The sequence below is a fragment of the Sphaerodactylus townsendi genome, linkage group LG03 (assembly GCF_021028975.2).
Source record: "Sphaerodactylus townsendi isolate TG3544 linkage group LG03, MPM_Stown_v2.3, whole genome shotgun sequence".
Taxonomy (NCBI): Eukaryota; Metazoa; Chordata; class Lepidosauria; order Squamata; family Sphaerodactylidae; genus Sphaerodactylus; species Sphaerodactylus townsendi.
Window position 1 is genome coordinate 119,933,348 of NC_059427.1, and position 18,369 is coordinate 119,951,716.

Genomic DNA, 18,369 nt, shown 5'->3' on the forward strand with positions numbered 1-18,369 from the left:
CAAGACAATGAACAGGGCAAAGGGCGCAGGGGGATTTGGGCAGGGGATTTGGCAATTGCACATACACATTGGAGCCAGGAGGTCTTGCAATCTCAGCGGTTTCTCCGAATCCACATTTTGGAAGGAGAGGTCAGTCGCATGAACGGCGCATGGTCCCGGTGTGTCGGGAAGTGTGGGAGACCCTTTTCCGGGGGTGTGCCCGCCGTACTCGGGCGTCTCCCGGGCGCTCGTGCTCTCCAACAGTAGTGGGTTCCACTCCTCCTTCAAAAGCTTCAGCATCCTCAGAGGTTTTGATCTAGTCCCCCTTAAAAAATTTTCTTCTTTTTTACAAAGCATCAAGCAGCTCCATGATCGAGTGACATACCAATGTGCGGAATACCGAGATCTCTATGAGAAGTTTACAGTTCCTGAAGCTGGATCCAAAGTGGATTGGGCAAAAATTCTAGAACAAAAACAGGTAAACAGAAGCTAACTGAACACATTGCTTTATTTGAGTGGGTATATTTACAAGTGAAGTCAAACACTGGTGCTAGTAAGAAGAACGAAGGTTATATATGGCCTAATTTCATGAAATGGGTGATGTGAGTCAGGTCAGGTTTTCCCCTGGGCCCCATCCTTCTGCGCCCACACCATCCCTAGAATGGGGGACTCCACTCACTCCGAAAGCCACACTGCTAGGAGAACCTTGCCAATTCTACTCTGGAGCATGGTCCAATGGGAGGAGGGACTTCAGCATTCCATCCTGTGTTCTTTTCACCAATAAAAATGGCTGTGGGAAGTTCTGTTTGCACCCCAACTCACATCACCCATCTCATGGTTAGACCCTATGATTTAAAGAGCTCTTCTGAGTGAGATGATGTGCATGCGCATGCATTGAAGAAGAAGAAGAGTTTGGATTTATATCCCCCCCTTTCTCTCCTGTAAGGAGACTCAAAGGGGCTTACAATCTCCTTTCCATCCCACCCACCAACAAACACCCTGTGAGGTGGATGGGGCTGAGAAAGCTCCAAAGAACTGTGACTATCCCAAGGTCACCCAGCTGGTATGTGTTGGAGTGCACAAGCTAATCTAGTTCACCAGATAAGCCTCCACAGCTCAAGTGGCAGCCAGTTCTCCAGATTAGAATGCACCTGCTCTTAACCACTACACCACACTGGCTCTCTGGGACATTGGAACTTTGACCCTGTGAACAATGTCCATGATCCAGCACCATGGTCTTCTGAAGATCCATCAAGATTTGAAAATGGCTTCTGGGCAATGAAAGAGGCAGCTTCTGGAAGGAGGAAGCTGGGGGACTTATGAAGGGGCTACCATGAGGAACTCTGGACTGGGGCCAGAGATATTTTCATATGGAAAACGAACTTATGCAACTCTTCAAATGTTTCATCATATGCATCGATAAGATCTATGTCACAGAACTGCCTGTGGACAATATCGTCCTCAGTGACACAACATTTTCCATTTATTTGCCTGTTACCTAAGATTATAAAGGTCTGCTTCATCATGGGCAAACATCTGTGTGGATTTCATATTCTGACATGTTCAACTGGCCTTTTTTGTTTGTCTGTTGAAATTGTTTCTCACACTTCCACTTAAAATAAATGTTCAAAAAGGCCTGCAAACTTTAAAAATAACACACTATCGAACAATAACATAACATATATATTAAAACAAAACCCAGAAGTCAGCAGTTCAGCTGCTGGTGTGTGAAAGATGTAAATGAACACCAGGCAAATATTCCAGAGGGAAGTGTTCCACAGACACAGTACCATAGCGAAAAAGATTCTGGTGAGTTCACAACTATGTTATCTGCATACACTTTTAGGTTTACGCACTTTGCAACTGGATGGCAATGCTGTCAATCACACTTTTATCATCACATGAGGGAATCATGACAGATAAGCTCATATTTGCAGTATGAAATTGCCTGGTTTCTCTTCACAGGCTTGAGAGAGATTTTAACAGTGCAAGTAGGTTAAAGGAACTTTATTTTACTTTACATTTTCTTTACTTTATTTTGGGCTTATATCCCGCCCTATCCCAGCCAAGGCTGGGCTCAAGGCGGTTGAATAAACCTGAAGTAATCCTCTCAGATGCATAATACAGAAGAGCTGGAACCTGCAGAACTACTAAAGAGCGAAGTCGACAAACATTCCTTTTGACTTATACCTGAGGAAAAGGAGGAGTCCATGTGCTTGCAGCCAAGAACACAGGAATGTCCTATTACTCCTCTCTGTTGGGGAAATATTGATGGAGCGTCTTTCTCATCTAACCCAATATGAATGTGGGTACTATATTTTAGATTTGAGAAAAAACTTGAGATGTATCTATCAGGAATTTTTGAAAAAATATAAAGATAAAGCTCACTGTTTAGATATTTATCAACGACAGCTAGGATACTTTCGGCTAAATGACATAGTGGCTAAGAGCAGGTGCACTCTGATCTGGAGGAACCGGATTTGATTCCCACTCTGCTGCTTGAGTTGTGGAGGCTTATCTGGGGAATTCAGATTAGTCTATGCACTCCCACACACGCCAGCTGGGTGACCTTGGGCTAGTCACAGCTTCTTGGAGCTCTCTCAGCCCCACCCACCTCACAGGGTGCTTGTTGTGAGTGGGGAAGGGGAAGGAGATTGTTAGCCCCTTTGAGTCTCCTACAGGAGAGAAAGGGGAGATATAAATCCAAACTACTACTACTACTACTACTACTACTACTACTACTACTCTTCATCATCATCATCTTCATCATCTTCTTCTTCATCTTCTTCATCTTCTTCATCTTCATATTGGAGCATCGAGAAAACTCCATCAATAACAGAATGGCAACATAAGGTTATAAACATTGTTAGAACAGCCAAGCTTTCAAGTTATATAGATTATAATTTGGACTCTGATTTTAAGGAGGAATGGAGAAACTGGATAGCTTATATAAAAGGAAAATATTAATATAACCATGTAACTATATATGGTATATAATTTTGTGGTTTTTTTTATTATTTTTTCTTTTAATATTATTATTACTACTACTATCTTCTCTTTATTTTTATTTTTAATTTGTTTATTTTTACTGTTATTTATTTTACTTTTTTAGTTTATTTAATTGTTTGTCCTTACATGTATTTATTTTTAAACAGTGCAATAGCTGGAAGTGTCTTTAGTTATAATGTAAATATTAGATTGACATTTCTGTATGTGTTTATGCATTGCATTTTGTGAATGTTGAAATAAAAACTTATTGCAAAATAGGCCAGATCACAAAAGCTGAGTTGCCTCAAGAATTATTCTGAAAAAAGGCCTACATTTAGAGCTGTTCTTCAGATTTGTCAGATCTCAAAAATGCCATTGGACAGCTACAGTTGGACCAAATGGAACTATTTCATTTCTTATTTTTTGAACTCTCACAAGATCAAGAAGCTAAGATGTATATAGCCACCCTAGAAGTCTTTCTCGACAGTTAGCCCTGCAAACCATCCTGTTATACCTGCCTTAGCCTCTGCTGTCCCTCTTTTCCCCATACCTTTTCCTGGAACTCAGTCTGCGATATTTGACATCACATGTCAACCTTCCAACCGAGGCTCCTTTGGCTTCATCATTCATCTCCATTCAGTGGCAAATAAAAAAAATAATTATTCCTAAACCAAATGTTTAGGCAAGGCCCTTGCCAAATTAAAAGTCTGTAGTTTTGTCTGATTTTGATCTGTTCTATAGAATGGATTGTATGTATTTATCTGTTAATACAAAGGCTTTGTGCTGTGAACTGTTTGTAAACGTTTGTTTAAAAGCAATAGGATTAAATGGAGGGCAAGACTAGCAGCCAGCAGGAACAGTGGATATGAGCAGCTTATATAGCTAGAGTTTAGAAGATTGAGTCCCTGACGCTTGCCATTGGTTTTGTTCCAGAAACAAGTAAATGCAGGGGAATATGGCCCTACTGTGCCCGACCTGGAGAAGCAAATAGCAGAACACAACATCCTTCAGAAGGAGATAGAAGCATATAGCCTCCAGATCAAGAACCTCCATGGCCCGGTGAGATCTCTGCCTTTTCATCCTACATCCCTTGACAGTGATCACAGCCCTGTGTAGCTAAACCATAGGGTATGACTAGCTGTTTTTCACATGTTGGACTTCATACAGGTTGACTTTTACAATTCTGGTGTACAAAATCAGTCTTATGGACTCAAAGATCTATGCAGTTCCTATATCCTCCCTAACACCATGCAGGTTATAACTATCCCATTCTCTTCAGTGTTGGGGGATCTCTGGATTAGCATCTCCACAGAATGTACAGGTAATTCTCTGATGCTGAATAGAATCTGGCAACTCCAGCTCAATCAGAGTTCAGTACCAGCCTGCTAGTTGCGGAAAACCCCTCTGATCAAGCAATTTCCACATAATTAAGCCATGAAAAAGGCCTGAGTTTAGCTTAGAGGTGAGCACTTAATCTAATGTTTGCATGTATCCTGCCTTTCCTGGGCAAAAGATGACTGACTTTGTTTTAACCGTGAAGTTAGTCTCAGTGAGATCTTCAAGATAAGCCCTTGTTCAGCCACTTTTACTTAATGATGGGTGCTCTTTATTAGTCGTGGAACCTCAACACCACTTATCATGAACTGTGGAGATAATAACAGCCCATAGATCCAGACTAAACAGTCATTATCTTAGCAAAGTGAAATTAGTAGTATAGACTAATGACCAAAATCTGCTTTATTCAGTGGGTACTTTCCTCCTGCCTTTATATAGAAAGAAATCTAACAGTCCTCAGGGGTTCCCTACCCTTTTGAGCCTATGGGCACCTTTGGAATTCTGACACAGGGAAGTAGGTCCAAGCACAAAATGGTTGCCACAAGAGGCAAAGCCAACCACAAAATAGTTTCCATAAAAGGCGGCATCAGGGAACGAGATCATGCATACCTCTGATAGTAACTCTTAAACATTTCAGTAGGAAGCTGTTAACTGGATGCCTTTTGTTTAAAAATATTTTGATGTATGAACACAGTTTATCTTCAGTTACTCAGGGACAGTCCTTGTGATGGGGTAGCCACTGCTGCTGAAACAACTTTGAAAAAATCTGCACAGCCAATCAGATTTCCAGTGATCAGTCAGAAGCCCTGCTTGGCAAAAGCCCCATCCGGCCTCACCCACTTTCTAAAAATGCTTGGTGTTGGCCAGGAAAGGTGTCTGCAGGCACCGTGTTGGAGAGCTCTGAAAGGTGGTAGTGGTTCTAAACCAAAGGTGGTAATGCTAAACCGTGGTCTGGCACTGTGTAGAGTCTGAATGGAGCTGAGTCATCTCTTCTCCCCATCCTTCCTTTCCTTGCAAGCAGCAAGCTGATGGACTGCTTCCTAGTTTTCAGTAAAGCGTAGCTCACCATAAAATCTGAACCAGCAAACTGTGGCCTTTGTTTGGTTTGCAAACTAGGATTACAAAAATGGTGTATTACGGTACTGGTTTGCAGTTCCCTGCCTAAGGGAAAGTTCTTTTAAAAATCATAATTTGCAAGTTCAGATGTAATGGCAGTTTGGGAAAAATGATAAAAGTTATCAGCTTATGGTACATGAAGGATGGGGGATCATGTGAATGAAACCTTCTGGTCTCCTTAAAGTAGTTCTAAGTCATGCATTGCATCAGAATCATGCCAAAGAAACATGTATATATTTTGTTTAATGACTGTTGAAAGCTTAAGCTTTCACTGTGGCGTTTTCCCCATGCCCAATATATCCTGGGATAAGAAAGCGAACCATCCCGGTTTGGGCATGAATTCCGCAAGGCTTCCGTGCCTAAATTGGGCCCACCCCGCAACATTTGCTTTATTCCACAGTTTTCAAAAAATGATAAAATTGGCCGTTCTTTTGAAAAAGCTCGCGCCGATCCCACGCCCATGCAAACACGGCAGGAGACGGGCTGGTTTATTTTTTCACCATTGCCGCCTGCTCTCCCCGCCCCTTAGCTGCAGCCAATCAGAACATTGGAAAAACGAAATCTACATAAACTACATAAACGTACTCAATCTATGTAAACTACGTAAATGTTCATGTGGAAAATGAAAATAAACCGGAATGTGGAAAATGAAAATAAAATAAAATAATTCACTGGAGTTCTTCCTCCTGGCCTGAACATGCTGACCGGCAGCCTTGCAAAGGGAGAAACGAGGATAAAAACAGCCTGGGATATATGATCCTGGGTCTATCCCAGGATATTTTATCTGTGGGGAAAACGACACTGTTCATTGTCATGTCTTTCAATCTGTTTGAAATTGAAATGGCGAGTCTTTAAATCTGCACAGAGTACCAGTTATTTGGGGGAAAAGGTGGACTTATAAATGTTGTAAATAAATAGAGTGGTAACAGACCAGCTGTGCAGGCCTATACAATGTTACCTCAGTCCTTAGCCCGCTGATTTCAGTGGATTTTAACTGGAATAGCTCTGCACAGGATTACACTGTGAATGAACTAATAATGAGTATCAAATCAATGCAGATCAAAACTAGCTCAAGAAAAATTCACGGAACAGATCAGAAGAAACCTGTAATTATCAAAGCTATGAAAATGTTATCTTCACGTGCTTTCTCACTATGCACAAATAGGATTGCCAACTCCAGGTTGGGAAATACTTGGAGATTTGGGGAGTGGAACCTGAGGAGAGCAACGTTTGGGGCGGGGAAGGACTTCATTAGAGTATAATGTTGTAGAGTCCACCTTCCAAAGTGGCCATTTCCTCCATGTAAACTGATTTTTGTTGCTTGGAGTTTAGTTGAAATAGCAGTATATCTCCAGCCACCACCTGGAGGCTGACAACCCTGTATACAAACTAGTAGTCTCTGAATAACGTCTTCAGTAGTACAAGGTCTATTGCCAAGCACATTCAGTAACATAGGTTAAAATTCTGGTCAATTATTTGATGCCTCCCTCTCTCTTTTCTCTAAAAACAAATAGGAAGCAGTGGATTTGAAGAGCCAGCACAAGGACTTGCTCGTAAGGATCTTTTTTTAATATAATTTACCTTCCTCTTTATTTTTTCTTGACTGACAATACTCATCAAGTGTAGGCTAGGTATGGTTGGAATAGTAAGGTGGGTAGTTAGTCAGGGTTTCAGATGGTAGGATTCTTTATGGACAGTTAAGACGAGTGAAGAAACAACTCCCCCCTCCGCCTGGTATTATGCATCGATTGCCCTGAGTTTCACATAAAAATGTCAACCCTCCAGCACAATGTTTTATTTCTATGCCATTTTTATCCTGCTATTCTGCCAAAGTGCTCCAGCTGACATATGTGATTACCCCTCCTCTTCTGTTTTATTCCCACAACAGCCCTAGAAATTAGGTTAGGCTGAGAGACTGGTCCAAAATGATTCAATTAGTTTTTTATGCCGTAGGGTAATTTGAACCCTAGTCTTTCTGGTCAAAGTCCAGCATTCTAACTGCTTCTCATCACACTGGGTCTCTGGTTCTGGAGCTTCTGAACCAGCACATCACCCAGTTTACCAGGTCACATGGTTCTTTCTGCCATCTCCCACTACCAAAGCAACCAGCTGTTCTCTGTGTGGGTCCTTAAATGGTGATCTTAAATGACATGAAGGATAGGGGGCTGGGATGGATTCCAATAACCATATTCTTCTTCACTTAGGCCCTTTCTGTACAGCGCTGGAAACGCAGCTCCACTGGCATAAATTATGCCGGTGGAGGCTCGGGGACTGCTTGCAAGGCACCGTGCGAGCAGCCCCACAGATCCGCCACACCAGAGAGGCAACTCCACACAGAGCCACCTCCGGTCTGTCACCTCCACTAACCTGCCTGTCCAGCATCACGCTGGAGGGCTGCAGGGACCCGCCCATGCTGCCCTCCGACCTCCAGGGGTTGGAGGGCAGCGTGTGCAGGTCTCTGCAGCCCTCCAGAGCGGCGCTGGACAGGCAGGTCAGTGGAGGCGATGGGAAAAGCGGCAGCATCCCACCGGTGCGGTTCACACTGCGCTGGCGGGAAGACGCCACTTTTTAAAAACCTTGTTCGATGAGCAACATTTAAAGTGACGGCTTCACGCCGCTCCAGGGTGGCCAGGACGGCGCTGCTGCAAACCAGCAGCGCCTCCTGTGCGAACGCTTCCCCAGGGACGGCGTTTTTGCCGCCCTTGGGGCGCTGTATTCCGCCCGTGCGGAAAGGGCCTTAGTCTCATTCCTCCTCACAGTGATAAAAATCAGTGGTGTCTTTAATCTTAAACTCCCTAAACTGTAGTTGTGGAATGTAGTGAAAATTATATCTAGTGGGTAGAATGTGTATATTTTTATAGGCTGTGCTCCATTAGCATAAATTAACCCAAATTGGTTATGACTCATTCAATCTGTTCACGACTTCCAGTAACAACTCCAAAGACATATTTTTCATTCCCACCAATGTTAGCACCCATGAGCAAGCTCTGGTAACTTTCTCATGAATAGCATGTGTCTTTCAGCATAAATTGCAGGAAACAGAACACTGACACTGCATTTGGCAATCAGCAATTAGTTTTCACAGTTTCACTTAAAAGTGTCACTTTTATGTTCAGAGGAACATCATGAAATAGATTAAACAGATCATCTTGAGATAGATAGTTGAATAGAAACATGACTTTACACACACACACACAAACCACAAACACACTTTAAACTCTCAGTATCTAGTAATGCATGAACTTCTCAAATCAGATCAGTGAGAGTTCTTTTGTAAGAAACTTGGAACTTTATTATATTTTATTTAGTAGAATAAATATATACTATATTCTCATTTATTTATATAAGCATTTATATATCCCAGTGTGATTTATGTACTATTATTATTCCTATTTATTATTTTCATAATTTGATGAAATTATTTTTAAATAAAGTTTTAAACTGCATCACAGAGGGCCAAACTAGATGTTAGTTGTTTGTGGGTCCGACCCTGGATGCTGGCACCATTTTAAAGATGAATTCTGCCATTTAAAAATGCCACGAAACAGTGTGATTGGACCTGGTGATCTTGTTCCCACATCCCGTGCACATTTTCAAGTGCTGAAACAGCACCCCCACCTTGATATTTCAGCATTTGAAAGGGCACAGGGTTGGGGGGAAATGAGATTGCCTGGTTATGCTGTTCTACAGCCCTGTGGTTTTTTTTTAAATGCCTGAATTCATCTCTATACAGTGGAACCTCGGTTTTTGTTGGTAATCCGTCCAAAAAGAATCAATGAAAACTGAAACCGATGAAAACCGAGGCAAACTTTTCTATAGGAATCAATATAAATCCAATAAATCCATTCTAGGCACTCCAAAAATATACCAAAAACACATTTTTGGTGAATAAACATAGTGTTTAATGCTGAAAACAGTAACAAACAATAACACTAGGACCAGCTTCAGAGCCAGTGGACCAATGTAGCACCAGAAAGCTGTCCCAAGAGGTCTGTTTCTGACGCCTCTTTAAGATTTGTCTGAAATGGGGCAAGACATTGTCATTAAACAAGTTGCAGACATGGCCTGCAACAGCTTTGTCCGGGTGATTTTTCTTCACAAACCCCTGCACCTTATTGCATATCAATGAAAACCGAGGCAAATCGATGAAAACTGAGACAAATTTTTCACTGAAAAAATCGATGAAAACCAAAATTGGGTGATTTTTCTCCACAAACCCCTGCACCTTACTGCAAATTGGTGAAAAGCGAGGCAGATCGATGAAAACCGAGACAAATTTTTCACTGAAAAAATCGATGAAAACTGAAACCGATGAAAACCGAAGGCAATGAAAACTGAGGTTCCATTGTAATGGTGTCTAGTTTGGACCAAATTACTGGCTGGAAAAACTGGATTTTTCATATTGGTCCTGAAAAAAAAACACCTTTCCATTTTTCTTAATAGTCGAAAGCTTAAGACTTGTAAATTATGTTTGCCAAAGGGAACATTCACACGCCACACAGTACTGTGAATGATTAATGACTTGTGTATTGCTAAAATTCAACCAAAGAGATGTCTTGAGAGTTTCCATGTTCTTGCTTTTTGGTAATAACTGCTCACAAGTATGTCTCTTAGAACAGAATTAGGTGGAGGAACATTGTACAGCCCTGAGTATCCTGTAAAGAGCTCTAGAAATGCTGGATAAACGTTGTGACTAGCCTGGGCACTGATGTTTTCTCCCCATCGTGACAGAAAGCCTCCATCTGGCGAGGCCAGAGCTTGGGCAGCCTCTATAACCACCTACAAGGTTGCACTAAGGAGCTGGGCTATCTCACAGAACAGGAGAGCAAGATCTTAAGGCAAGACTGGAGTGATCAAATGATTGATCCCCAAGCAGTACGGCGTGAGTATGAGGTAAGTCATGCCATAAAGTCTGGCGGATATGAATGGAATTTGTAATAACTGCAAACAAATCTGACAAGCAATTTAGATGCCTTCCATATACTAGTGGACCAAAGTTTCAAGTTCCTGTCTGTAATGCAAAGATCTGGAGGAGTTGTTTAAGGATCAGTATTGAGAACTACCTACTACAGATAGTAGTAGTTGCTGCTGTTGTCTTTGACCTCAGCCATGCAAACTCCATTCTGATCTGAGCACACTTGTATAGAGAGTTGAAGGATATGTGTGTGTGTGTATATATATAGAAGAACCCCCAAGAGAACACTGTACTGACTACTCAAAGCTGTCTGAAATAGGTGATATTCCTAGTCTCGGTCATAATTAAAATGAATGTGGACCACTATTCTGACCATATATACCACCTAGTATTCTCAATTTTTATAAATATAGAACCCGCCAAGAAGAAATGGGGCAGCAGGTAACTGAAGTAGGGGAGATCATGGTCAGCTGCATTAATTTTAGTTTATCGGTTGCCATTCCCTGTAAACATCTCAAATTCAGAAAAGGCAACCTGTTACTAAACTTATTGCCAATATATTTGCTAACCTTCATAGCAATTTGAGTTAGTGCTTCCTCACACCCACCCCTGTCAAAGAGGTCCTTTCAAGAATGTGCTCTCAGCATTTGGGGCCTCTGTTATAGAGGTTCTTTCTTCTCCATCGCAGGACTTCAAGACTAGTGAACTCCTTAACCAGGAAGAATATGTAAATACACTCCAGGATGATGGGGAGAGGATGATTGAGCTGAAGCATCCAGCAGTCCGCCCAATTCAGGTATGTGCAGCATTTTTAACTCTGTCTGTCCTTAGATCTCAGAAAAAGGTAGAGAAAGGCCCATGTCCACATGCAACCAGAGAACTTCTGGGTTTCTGCTTCATGAATCCACAGTGATTGAATCAAGATGAGTGGGTAAGTGGGGTGTGGAGGGTTTTCAGCTATTGTACCAATGTTTCTGCAATTATGCCCATATTTTCCTGATGACTATCTATCTAAATTAAAATTGTGGCCAATATATGGAATACACCTAAATCTGTCTATCTGGGTCACACGCCAGAACAGATTTTTCTGAAAACTTGGGGAAGCCCGTAGGGCTGCAGAAAAATCTTAACATTTTTTTAATTAGGTGGTTTAATTCCCCCCAATTAAATATAGTGATGTCTGTGCATCAGCAGACAAGTGTAATGAGTGTGGTAGCAGTGTTGCAAAGGATGTTGCTGCCACAGTAATTACAATTGAGGTGAAGGGGGGCCCAGGCACAGTGGCAATGGAACCCTGGAACCTGGGTGGGCCCAGGCATGGCAGTGGCAGAACCCAGGATGCAGTCCAGGCCCGGCCACAGCAGCAGAGCTTTTGAGGTGAATCAGGTTGGATGGTGATAGGAGGTGAAGATGGGATTCCTCCTCAGAATGAGTTTCATGGGTCCCCACATGAATTTCTGTAATTAAAATAAAGTTCTACTAATAGTATGGTTGTGGGTGTAACTGATTTCAGACTCAGTTTCTTGGGGTTATACAACATGCTTATATTTTGCTTCAAAGCAGCTACAAAGGGCATGGTGGGGGGGCCAGTTTGGATCTGAACTCTCTCATGCCACCACTATCTGCTGCTGTCAACCCTGGGCCTAATGACAACCGAAGGAACCCACAACTGGACAGCGATTAAAATAAAAATATGATCTTTTTATGCAGGCTCACCAGGAAGCCCTGAAGAACGAGTGGCAGAATTTTCTTACCTTGTGTATCTGCCAGGAGAATCATTTAAAGAGCATAGAGAACTACAGAAAGGTAAATTGTGTTGGGGGAGAAAGGAGGGTTCCAATTGGTAATACAGTGGAATCTACAAGAGCTCAAAATTTTTCTTAACATCAGATTTTAGTCATTGAACTTTGGAGATGACATGATTGAAAACATGCAAGAGCTTTCTACTAAACTCATAAAGGGCCAAACCAAAGTTGCATGAAATGTAATGAGTCAGTATTTTTTGTGCCTTGCTTTGCTCCATACCCTCCTATCCCATCATATGTCTTGAACACCAATGCCTCAAGTATCCCTCCTTATCCATTAAAAAGTGTTCTTAAGAGGCAAATTACAATCTAGAGGGGGCGAATCACCTCTGGAGGCGGTATGGGTTTACACTGGCAGAAATGCCCTCTTTGGGCCACTTACCCTAGCGGAAGGGCAAATCCACGGGGTGCCTGGCTGCTGTGATGCCCTGCGCTGGCTGACTGTAGTACCTACCCTTTTTTTAAGCACTCTTGGGGGTGGGGCCAACATTAGTTGGCCTCCAGAGTCCAGTCGTTCCCTGTGTGCTGGTGGAGTTGCTGGCAAAGATCGTGGCATATCTCTATTAACCTCTATGGAGACTTTGAGGTTAGGAGGGGTGGTTTACATTTTCAGGCTTCCCACACTACAGGAAAGCCCTTTGGAGCAGGTGGAGTGGCGCTGAAGCGGCAGCGTCGCCACCCTCCTAACAACTGTGGATTAGGCTGTCAGAGCCACTGAGCTGTGAGGATGGCATTAAGGCATATCCTTGACATGCTTTAGGACAAAATCGAAAACATGAGCAAGTAACTCATGTACTCATACACACTATACACAAACACATGCACATAGAGATCACACCCAATGTATAGCTCAGACAGAACTGAATTGGAACCATCATGGTGTCCTGAAGCTTACAGGAACTTAATGGGGTGCAATTGTACCTCCAGTCCTTGAAAAAAACCACCTTTTGGAACACATGTTTAATTGAGCTGTTATTCAAAGGATTTGGTACACTAAAAAGATATAGTCAGGACCAACCGTCTTCATCGCTTTCTTTTTTTCCTTTGGTCTCCTGTTTTGATTTTAGTTCTATGATGATGCAGATGCTGTGAGCCAGTCGCTTAAAAAGCTGAATGATGATCTCGATACAAAATATAGCAAATTCAACAAAGACAGCCCCGGAGTGGTGTCTGGTTTAGTCCAACAACTGGAGGTGAGAGCCGAAGGACAGAACTGAGGGACTTCAGTAGGGTCTTATTTATTTGTTTATTGTCTTGCTTCATCTGGCCAGTTTGTCCTTCCTGGATTATTACAACAACCCAAAGCCAAGGGTGGGGTTTTTTTGTTATTTAAACTCAGTAACATACAGAACCAGCGAGTGAGTTATTTGTTGGCCAAATGGTCTTGATTCATACCATTGCATTTGATTAAGGTACTGGAACAACAACAATAGGAAAAGGGTGAGGAGAATGAAGATTAATTATATGAAACCTGGCTTCGTGACTAGCTTCTCTTTCAGAAGGTGTTGCTTTCCGGATAAGAATTAATATAACACATCCCAAAGCTGGGAGTGACCTGCACCTAGGCCAAGTTTATGAGCCACCAAGACAAATGCAGCCGTCAGCCATGTATGGCAACTTGATTACTCTTGCCTTTAGCTGCCTGCCTGGAATTGCAAAAGAAAACAGTTCTCAATCAACTGGCAACTCACACTATATGGAAGTGGGCTACAAGTTTTATGGTCCTACTCTACGATGTGCCTCAGATGTTATGTACCCATTAATTCTCTGGTTGTCCTTCTTTCTAGAGTGATGAGAAGACTGTGAAACAAGCTGAGAAGAGCATTGCTGAACTGAAAAGGAGAAGCAAGGAGATCAGTCCTTTGAAACTACGCAGAATCTACCCCTCCCAGCCCATTACTGTGGATACCATCTGTGACTGGGACTTGGCTGATGTAAATTCATTGTCATATTTGAATCTCATTTTCTTGAAGTGTTATGCTTTCCAGGTCTGATTCTCCCTGGTTGCTGAAGGCTTGTTTATATCCTCCTCTTCCTGTTTAATCCCAGCAGACAAAAGAGGAAGTAGCTGTGAGGAGATGTGCTTTCTGCCATGTTTGACGAGGAATGGTGCAATGTGAGAGCACTCCATATTGACACCATCCTGGTTCCTGTCCAAATGGCAACCATATGAGATGATCAGGAAACCTTAAAACTGTTATTCTGTTAGGGTGCTAGGGTGTGGAGTCTTCTCAGAAGATAAGGGCTGCAAAGTTTGTGCACAGCGCAATGGACTATACTGTGCTTCTGTCCCCAGGTTGGATATTGATCCCATTTTGCTCACCATTTTTCAGGAATTTGTCATAGTTGTAGGGACTCAAAAATGATCACAGTGGGAACTGTTCTGAGGCTATGGTAATTCTTATACAAGATGATCCTATAGTTTGTGATTAGTTCATGAAGGTGGGTAGAATGCCTTGTCTGTCAGGATATCTATTTAAATATTCCAGAATGTTTAAGTCCGTCAAGTTTTAACCATTCTTTATGATACCAGAATCTGGGAGTGATCTCATGCAGTCAAAAGCTCCTAAGTTAGACAGCATAGTTGCTCATGAGTTTTTTTGCCTTTCTTGTGCCTTTCTGCCAGCTCTGACCCTTGGGCTTACTTGGGGTGGTTTGGTGTAATTTCTTCTACATGCTTTGGGCATTGTATGGCCGTGGACTCCTAGGGATTTGCTGGGGATAACAATGGGCATAATCGTGCTACTTAATGAACATTTGGGCATTGCAAAACATTGCCTGTCAGAAAAATTCCCCTGCAAAATGAGCTCCTGACTAACCCTCAGGTAGTTACCCTACAGAGCACATCACAGAGCCATGAAATGATAGGGTAAAGCCAGTGGTGGGATTCAGCAGGTTCGACCACTGGGTAAAGTCATCTTGTCTAGATAACATCTTACTGTAATGCAGAATATACATGCCCACAAATCCTTAAAGCAGTATAGCAGCTAAATTATAGTATGCCACAGAGCCCAGATATATTAGAGTAGGGAATACCGACTTAGCTAAAATAGACATGTCATTTCTACAGGGAAATTAAAATCTAATGCTGAAATGGAAAAAAAATATTTTAATTTTAAATCTGGCAGATTTTTCACATTTGAAGCTGTGGGATCTGAACGGGAACAGTAAAATGTGTCCCCAAAGACAGAACCAAACATAAGACTCAATATTGAAACTCAAAAATATGTCATTTCTGGGAGGAAATGTTTCCTGTTTTGCTTTTTAAAAGTGAACATTTTCATTTCCAATTTTGTATAGTAATTTTCTAAATGTTTTAACATTTATTTCAGCTGTAGTAAAAAAAAAAGTTTTGTCTTTACTGAGACAAAATATGGAAAGCTCATTTGTCTCTTCAAGAGGCCATTTTGTTTAGTGTTTAAGCATCACTTTGTCCTAATGCCCCATAAGGCTGCCACTTCTGATTACTAAAATAGAAGAAGGAATATTCTACCTTGGCTGAAAGTTGTTTTTGTAGTACAGGATGAAGGGATACAGAGATAATATATGAGGTGTATAGCGACCCAACAAAAGTTTACAGATTGTCCTTCAACCCAAAGCCTCAAGAAAATGTATATATTTTTAAAAACACCGAATTGTTAACTGTTCTTTATCTTAATGTATAGGTGTTGTGTTTTATATATAGTTGTAACTTGATGGACCCCTTAGGTATGAAAAACTCTTTCCTCCCTTCAGTCATTTTAACAAAATCTTCAAATACTACTTTAAAACCCCCAAAAACCATACAATGGGGCAGGAGCCAGAGAACTGCAAGCTAAGTTCCATTCCTGGAACACATCTTTCCCTTTCTCCAGTGCTGTTACTGCCTGTGCATTCCCTGACAACCACATTCTCAGTTACAGTGTGGAATGTAGTATGGGAAGCTACAACTCAAGAGGCAATCCAAGGAAATTGCTGGACTGCCCTCATTTGGCGTAATCAGAAGTGCTTTCTGTTTATACAAGTGGCAATTTAGCACTAACCCGATGGCAGCAGGCATTGAATCTCCACAAAATGTTTTAGTAGTTCTTTCATAGTAAAAGAATACCTGCAAATGAAGTTGGCCAGGCTGGTGGGGGAAAGTATTATATATTCTTAATACTCCTTTGGGATCAGGAGGTCAGGATTTTGTGGCACCTTAGAAAATGTCTTGAATTTGACCATATTGAAACCCATTCAAAACCAACACTCTTTATCTATTTACCTTCTCTGAGATGCAGCTTCAAAGGGGTGAGAGGTATACATTGGTAGACAACAGCAACCAGGAGAGCTGGGTGGTAGAGAATTCCAGCAGAGAGACAAAGGCAGCTCCTGCTGCATGCTTCACTATTCCACCTCCAGATCTGGAGGCCATAGACAGAGTTAACAGGTGAGTACACAACTCATTTCCTTCTTTGTATTGCCTTGAGTGTACATAGCTTGCACATGAGGCTCAAAGAGCTGAGGATACATTTCCTGTCTCTTCTTTATTGGTGACTTTTAAAACAAATTATTTGAGAAAATGAGTATGAAGTTCTGATCCTGAAAAATTGTTTGAGGCATCAGAATTGTTAGAAGTATCAGGGCCTTCCTGTAGCACAGGTTTACTGAAGGGGATGTGTGCACCAAAAAGTTCTGATTCACACTGGTGTCTGAATATACAGGAGAGAGATGCAGGTACCTGGGCTCTGATTTTCCCCTATGCCTGCTGAGTGCAGATGTGAATGGACTCTTCAGAGGATCTATAACTGAAAATGATTATGCTACTGTTTAAAGTAGGCTTGGAGTCATGGATATCAGTTTTAGTCATATACACAATGATCCCATACAAGGTACTGATTGGGTGATTTTCATGTGATTAGCTTTGACAGTGAGATATGTGATGCAGTGGCTAGACTATGTGGGGTTAGGATCTGGTATACCCAGGTTCAAATCCTTACTCCGCATGAAAGCTTCCTGTGTGACCTTGGGATAGTCACACACTCTCACCAAAACCTGTCTCACAATGTTGTTGTGAGGACAAAATGGAGGACAGGAGAACGATATAAATTGCTTTGAATCTCTGCTGGTGAAAAAGACAGGTTTTAACTGAAATAAATAATTACTTATACTGAATATGTGATTATTACCTTAAGGTACTTGTAAAAGTATCCTATATAAGTGTTGTGCGAAGGTACAATACGGGCCAGTATAATTAAGCATAAAGAATTTAACTACATGGCCCCTACTCCCTTTTCCTCTGGATTGTTTCCTTCAAAACACCTCTATTTGTGTAGCTAGTCACTCAATGCTGTCTTTGAAACAGGTATGTTAATTAGGTTGCATCCTTCCGAGTGCCTTGCACGTTACTCTTTGTAGATTCTGCCTCACCTCCCATTTGGAAACTCTGTGGATCCGTGACAACCTCACTAATTAGTGCTGGTATTTCCTAGGTGGCATATATGCACCCTAGTATTGACAATCAGCTAAAGCTAATTCTGATAAGAAATCTAAAGGATTTCCTTCATTATATATTCTTGGAAAATATTCTTGAGCCTTTTGCTACCAAATATTCTTCTGCTTATTCTTTTCATGGATGGCATGTTCACCTATTGTTTTTTCAATCCCACTTTTCTGTCCTCCAGCTAACCATAGAGGCAACCTGCTCTGCCTCAACACATATCCCTCCTCTCTTCTTTGAGATATCACAAGTATCATTTGTATGAATCTACACATGTAAAAAAATCCATGTCCAGGTGATGTCCCCTGTCTCCCTTCCTCTCCTCCCCACCCAGATGGGTGCACCATGATGGGCCCCCCTTCCCCCTCCCCTCCCCCCTGGGGAGGTGATGTCAATACAAGATCACAACCACAAAGTAAACATACCAGCTAGCACTAAGGAGCTCTAGTTTATAAATTGTTCATAAATATCATTCAGTCCAGTGGCTACCTGAACAAATCACTCTGAAGGTAAACCTGTAAGACAGCATACCTGTTATATCAGTACAATGAGATTTCTGGTCAAAATCTGCTCTGAAAAAATGAGAATGGATAAAATCTGGAAATCCAGCAGTTGTCTGACAACCCTAAGAAATTCTAGGAAACCCTGACTAGCTCAGTTAATGAGGAACAGTAACCTCTGAATATATTAGCCATCCTTTTATTTATACAAACAGGATGGTTAAGGTGTGGTGGAAAGAACTTTTTCCTGTTTTCCAGGCAATTGAAATGGTG

The 18,369-nt window shown here is 41.7% G+C and overlaps 1 protein-coding gene across 1 annotated transcript in view; it reads left to right on the top strand.

Moving 5' to 3' along the window:
* The window catches only part of EVPL (envoplakin), a 50,985-nt gene that overhangs the window by 19,631 nt on the left and 12,985 nt on the right, over positions 1-18,369 (top strand). Inside the window, exons 4-12 of the mRNA XM_048489876.1 lie at positions 334-457; positions 3,901-4,026; positions 6,933-6,971; positions 10,150-10,311; positions 11,022-11,129; positions 12,044-12,139; positions 13,206-13,331; positions 13,926-14,072; positions 16,398-16,546. Of these exons, the coding sequence (XP_048345833.1) occupies positions 334-457; positions 3,901-4,026; positions 6,933-6,971; positions 10,150-10,311; positions 11,022-11,129; positions 12,044-12,139; positions 13,206-13,331; positions 13,926-14,072; positions 16,398-16,546 (1,077 nt within the window). The remainder of the gene's footprint in view (positions 1-333; positions 458-3,900; positions 4,027-6,932; positions 6,972-10,149; positions 10,312-11,021; positions 11,130-12,043; positions 12,140-13,205; positions 13,332-13,925; positions 14,073-16,397; positions 16,547-18,369) is intronic.